Genomic DNA, 6,363 nt, shown 5'->3' with positions numbered 1-6,363 from the left:
CAGTATCCTTTTTGAAATGTTGTATTTTATTTCATTTTATATGTATTTTTATTTATTTAGTTTTTTTAATTTATTTTTTTAATTTATTTTTTTAAATGTATTATTATTATAGGCAGTATCCTTTTTGAAATGTTGTATTTTATTTCATTTGATATGTATTTTTATTTATTTAATTTTTTAAATTATTTTTTTAATTAATTTTTTAAAATTTATTATTATTATAGGCAGTATCCTTTTTGAAATGTTGTATTTTATTTCATTTGATATGTATTTTTATTTATTTTATTTTTTTTAATTATTTTTTTAATTAATTTTTTAAAATGTATTATTATTATAGGCAGTATCCTTTTTGAAATGTTGTATTTCATTTCATTTGATATGTATTTTTATTTATTTTTTTTTTTTTGCTTTATTTATTTCAGTGCATTATTTTGTTTAGTATGCACCTGTTCTGATTTAAAGGCCGTCTGTCAGTGTTTATTAAAATATTTTATTATACTTTATATATACTTATGCAGCACTTTTGATATGAAACCCAATTTCTGTCAATTTATATTTGATTTGATTTGTATTTGATTATTTACATTGCATTTTATTGTATGTTTTGTTTATTTTGTTTATTTTATAGCCAGCACTTTTGATTTAAGCCCCCTTGTGACAATGTCATTTTTTAGTTTTACTTTATTTTATTTTTATTGCCCTTTTGGGTATAATGTTTGTTACATGTTTATATACAAAAAAATACTACAAAGTTCATATGCTGCTTGATTGAAACTTTATTGGAGATTTCTTGCTGCTGAACATTAGATAATGATTTATTGTTTGGATGAGACATTAAGGTGACGTCTTCTTGTCGTCATTTATCTATGCTGCACTGATTGGCTTCTAGTTCGAGAGGCAGTGTTTCCTTAATGGCGGACGTCCTCCTCATCATCCATTTCATCCTCTTCGTACTCGCCCATCTCATCAGCGGTTGCGTCCTGGTACTGCTGGTACTCTGACACCAGGTCGTTCATGTTGCTCTCGGCTTCGGTGAACTCCATCTCGTCCATACCTTCACCTGTGTACCAGTGGAGGAAGGCCTTCCGGCGGAACATGGCGGTGAACTGCTCCGAGATCCTTCTGAAGATCTCCTGGATGGCCGTGCTGTTGCCGATGAAGGTGGCCGACATCTTGAGGCCTCGTGGCGGGATGTCGCAAACAGCCGTCTTGACATTGTTGGGGATCCACTCCACGAAGTAGCTGCTGTTCTTGTTCTGCACGCTCAGCATCTGCTCATCCACCTCCTTCATGGACATGCGCCCGCGGAAGATGGCCGCCACGGTGAGGTAGCGGCCGTGTCGCGGGTCGCAGGCCGCCATCATGTTCTTGGCATCAAACATTTGCTGGGTGAGCTCGGGGACGGAGAGGGCGCGGTATTGCTGGCTCCCCCTGCTGGTGAGTGGGGCAAAGCCCGGCATGAAGAAGTGCAAGCGAGGGAAGGGTACCATGTTGACGGCCAGCTTACGGAGGTCGGCGTTGAGTTGTCCTGGGAAGCGGAGACAGGTAGTGACGCCGCTCATGGTGGCCGACACCAGGTGGTTGAGGTCTCCGTAGGTGGGCGTGGTCAGCTTCAAGGTGCGAAAGCAGATGTCATACAGAGCCTCGTTGTCAATGCTGAAGGACTCGTCGGTGTTCTCCACCAACTGGTGCACAGACAGGGTGGCGTTGTAGGGCTCCACCACCGTGTCGGACACTTTGGGCGAGGGCATGACGCTGAAAGTGTTCATGATGCGGTCCGGGTACTCCTCGCGGATCTTGCTGATCAGCAAGGTGCCCATGCCGGAACCGGTGCCTCCGCCCAGGGAGTGAGTGAGCTGGAAGCCTTGGAGGCAGTCGCAGTTCTCAGACTCCTTCCTCACCACGTCCAGAACGGCGTCCACAAGCTCTGCTCCTTCCGTGTAGTGACCTTTGGCCCAGTTGTTCCCTGCTCCACTCTGGCCTGTGTGACGCATCCAAAGTAGTTAATAGTAGTAGTTTCAGAACGTCGACACCAATGCTCCCTTTCCTCTGCTTGCTACCTACTCAGCTCAGCTCTGTAGTCCTCACTAAAACTAAACACAAGCTACACCATTAGCTTAGCTAGCTCAGAAAATAAATCCCCTTTTTTCTTCAAAAAAAGCTAATAAACGCTTTTTCCTCTGACCGTAACAACTTTATTGACCTCACATTGCCACTTTTTTCTGTTTTGCTCACAAAAATATTTATCAAATGTTTGCACGACCCTATTATTATCGCAGAAAAAAAATAAAAACGACTTTTTTTCTTTGTACTGTTAAAATGTGACTTTTGAAAATATTTTTTTCTTTCAAAAATTCTAACGTTGCTCTTGTTATATTATATCTTTATAACATAATTACTTTCTTATTTTTTGTAATATTAAAAAATTATAGCCCCGCCTAAACACAAAATCACAACTTTTTTCCCCTCAAACAGACGAGTTTTCTCAATATTACGACTTGTTTTCCTTGGAAATATGACTTTTTCCTCATAATATTCCGCCATTGAGTAGAAGCAGCTCCACAAAAGTCAGCTATGAGAACCAACACACTACCAATGGCTCACCACCTAATAGAGCTAATTATTGCGCTCCAGGGAATACGGCGTATAAAGCTTTTTGCCTGCGTCCTGTTGATGAATAATACATGTCTTTGGCCTTGTCGATGGGTGCGGTAGCAGCCCTTCCCTTAGCTTGTGGGGTTTTTATTTTAGTGAGACCACCAGAAGCGCTGACAACATGTCACATATCACCATGCTGAGAATGCATCAGTCCACTGACACAATGCTGAGAGGCTGTACTGGAATCTGCTGGGTGCACTCAGGACACAGTAGGACACGTCACAATTCTCCTCACCAAAGACAAAGTTGTCAGGCCTGAAGAGCTGTCCAAATGGGCCGGAGCGAACTGAATCCATGGTCCCCGGTTCCAGGTCCACCAGAATGGCACGGGGGACAAATTTGCTGTCTTTGGGATGACAAGGGAGATTGTGTCATTCCACAATGAATGAATACATGTCCGAGTCTCTCTCTGACTCTTACATATGAAATGCACTGCTGTTTTTTGAAGCTTGTTCTTGCAGTTGTTTTTTTATTTTCTGCACTCTGCACTCCACTTGGGAGCCAACTCCTCCAGCATAATGCAGTCCTTATTCTAGACCAATGGGCCTTTTAAAGTGCTGAGGTCTGCACAGTCCATTCAAGCAAGGACCCTCCCAAAAACTGCATGTTGCTTTCGACTCTTATCTCTGCACAATGACCTTCCCCCTGGGTTTTTTATGGCTTCTCTCTTAATTCTACAACAGTGGAGCCTCGAAAGGTGAACAATTTATGCATCCACCGTCATTTTTGACAAATCTGCACCTCTGAAGGCACACAAAAACCCAACATAGAACAGTTTTAGACGACCTGCGTGAAAACGTGGTGACATCAGAACATGGTATACACATCTCAGTCCTGGCTGCTCAGTACAATACGGCTAAGTCAACAATACTGTAAGCCTATAATTTCTAGAAAAGGAACATAGTTGTGTTTAGTCTTCATGTGAAAAGACTCAACACCCGAGCAAAAATGTAATTCCACATCATAGTTCATTTATTGTTCTTTGTGTATTACCATTATCAGTGGTTAACTTGTTTTTACACTTGTATGACAGTTAATGTTACAGGGCCGAGTTAGGGCTTGGGTTAGGGACTTGGGGGGTTAGGGTTTGGGTTTTAGGGCATTGTTATGGTTTGGGTAAGGGCTAGGTTTGGGGGTTGGGGTTTGAGTTAGGTTTGGGTTTGGGTTAGAGTCGCAGTCCAACCTTTTTCCTCATATTATTATAAAAAATCTCATAATACAGTAATAACCTGTTTACCGCGATTAATTAATTGGCTTAATTGTAATATTGTCATAGTTAGAACATAGAAAACCTGTTTACGACTTTCTAAATACGTTTGTTAACGTTATTAAACCCCTCTAGACATGAAATAACACCCCGTCATCACCTTTACACTCGTGGTACCCAATATAGTAAACATAATAAGAGTAAATAAGCCATTTAAGACATAAATAAGACTCATGCTCGTATGTCTTACTATAAATGTGTTCCCTAGGGGACCTGAAAGAAGTGGACAGGAAGTGACATCAGGAGTTCAGAGTTGAGTTGCAATTTTATGTGGGTAATGGCCGCACCAGGAGCCCGTGAGACAATTTTGTGAGATAATTCAAATATGCAATAACAGCCTGTTGTTCAAGTCTGATCCTCGTGTGTCTCATTACAGTAGCACTACTGACACCTAGCGAGCAGTGTAGAATGCTACATTTTATCGACTTTGAATGTGTCTTTTGAATGCCTCATATTTGTATTTTAGTTCATTTAGTCATTTTTATGCTCGAAAATGCTTAATTTAGGCAAAAAATACATAACACTAGCTTAAATAGGCATAGGTTTTTACGAATGATGGGCTGTATTCAAACACAAAAAAGCATGATTTAGTAAGAAATATATATCTGGAAAAAAAATGAATATATTCTGTATCTGAAAAATCATGATGCAGTGAAACAGTGAAATTTGAAGCGCAAAGTGGCCAAGGACAACTTTTTTTGCGAACATTTTCTTCTCACAATGCTACTTCAGTAGAACATATTTTTGCTTCTTTTTTCTTGATTCTCGTTTTGATTCAATTCCAAACGAATGCAGTTCGTGGAGAGAGTACCTTGGCTTTCCTGGTTTACCGAATAACGGTCAGCTGAGATGATAACAACGTAGAAGATGCAAACAGAGGTCAATATTTCTGGCTGTAAATGAATTTTAAATAATAAATGAGAAGGTTTGCGTCAATGATTGAGGATGGTTTACACTGGCACCATCTTGGGGTTGAGATGCAGTATGAACTGGAGTAACATTTCTATCAAAGGAGGCAGTGAGATGAGGTCAATGAGACTGCAGATACCTGTGCTCCCTATGGACACAAGGGGAGGGGGTTGGACATGGAGACGGAGAGACGTTTTAGCTCACTGGCCTACTTGTGCATGTTAATGGGTGGGATGGACGTTTACCTGAGGCCTCGTTGTAGTACACGCTGATCCTCTCCAGCTGCAGGTCGCTGTCGCCTTGGTAACTGCCCGATGGGTCGATGCCGTGCTCGTCGCTGATTACTTCCCAGAACTGTAACGCGGGGGCGAACACGGACACAGCATGCATTCATTTTCTTATGCCACCGTGCAGGAGAGACCAGCCCCGCCTCGTTAGCCGAACTCGGGTGGACTGATCGCCCGTCAATCACAAAGCTACATGCAATTTAAAGTCTTCATTACCATACGTGTTTTTGGAAAGGAAGAGCATGCAGTAATCCACCCGAGAGAATATTTACGTTAATAAAAGACAAAAAGGTGAAGCCACACCCCTTTGTGAGGCCTTCGTTTATTGACTTCAGCCGCAAAACCCATAGTTTTCCCATCCTTACACTCTTACAACTACTTTAGTAAACTTACGGATCTTTTTCTATGATTGAATTCTAAATGGCTCTTAGAAATAAGCGATACCTTGGCCCCAATCTGATTGCCACATTGTCCAGCCTGGATGTGCACGATCTCCCTCATGATGCTGTAGTAACAATGGCCGTGTCGTCCTCAGTGTAGTTCCGCTGCAGTGTGACTCGAACTCAGCACTTTCATCTCATCTCATCTCCAGCAGGCGACGACGGAGCCTAGGCTGGCCACGCGGATAAATGCGCTGCCGGGAGGATGACGTCAGCCACCGCTGCTGCATCCCCAGCATCCCCTGCAGCCAATCAGAGGGCTCCTCTGTGATGCAGTGGAGCAAAAATTGCTGTATCATCAGCAGCAGCAGCAGCACCATCATCTCTCCATTCTCACCAGCAAAATGATGCTGGCTAAAAATATAATAAATGGCACTTTAACATAATGATGCTCATACACGTGGACTCATACACACTGCACTTTGCAGTATGGGTGAATGAAAATAGATAACAGAATAAAGCCTTGAAATAAATATTCTACACACTGAAAGAAGTGATTTCTAACTGATAGGTTAGCAGGATGCTAACTGAAATACAACAAACAATCAAAATAAAAAAAACGGTATCAATCTAGCCGTGGAGTCATCAATAAAACACATTGATACATGAATGAATGAATAAATAAGACAATGTTTTACTCGTCTCATAGTGTACATTTTTAAATGAACAATTATTCAAATAAATTGTGACAGTGGAGACCTTTATGAACAAAAACGTGAATAAATCAATAAAATGATAATAAACACAAACACACAGAGCAAAAACAAGCAAATAAATGAATTCATATGTAAATATGTTTTCC

General features: G+C 41.1%; 1 protein-coding gene across 2 annotated transcripts; it reads right to left on the bottom strand.

Annotated features, from left to right (window-relative positions):
• Nucleotides 1-317: 317 nt before the first annotated feature.
• On the bottom strand, nucleotides 318-5,759 carry LOC129177317 (tubulin beta chain-like). Of its 2 annotated transcripts, XM_054768294.1 has the most exons (4): nucleotides 5,566-5,759; nucleotides 5,080-5,188; nucleotides 2,894-3,004; nucleotides 322-1,981 (listed from the first exon to the last, which is right to left on the bottom strand). In XM_054768294.1, exons 1-4 carry the CDS (start codon nucleotides 5,620-5,622, stop codon nucleotides 909-911), a joined length of 1,350 nt encoding a protein of 449 aa, XP_054624269.1. In that variant the 5' UTR covers nucleotides 5,623-5,759; the 3' UTR covers nucleotides 322-908. The 2 variants fall into 2 exon arrangements, with proteins under 2 accessions (XP_054624271.1, XP_054624269.1); XM_054768296.1 differs by lacking the exon at nucleotides 5,566-5,759 and having other exon boundaries at nucleotides 318-1,981; nucleotides 2,894-4,982; nucleotides 5,080-5,187.
• Nucleotides 5,760-6,363: the final 604 nt, after the last annotated feature.

The sequence above is a fragment of the Dunckerocampus dactyliophorus genome, chromosome 2 (assembly GCF_027744805.1).
Source record: "Dunckerocampus dactyliophorus isolate RoL2022-P2 chromosome 2, RoL_Ddac_1.1, whole genome shotgun sequence".
Taxonomy (NCBI): domain Eukaryota; kingdom Metazoa; phylum Chordata; class Actinopteri; order Syngnathiformes; family Syngnathidae; genus Dunckerocampus; species Dunckerocampus dactyliophorus.
The sequence above is the reverse complement of the archived record's forward strand: the minus strand, read 5'-3'. Positions and strand labels throughout refer to the sequence as shown.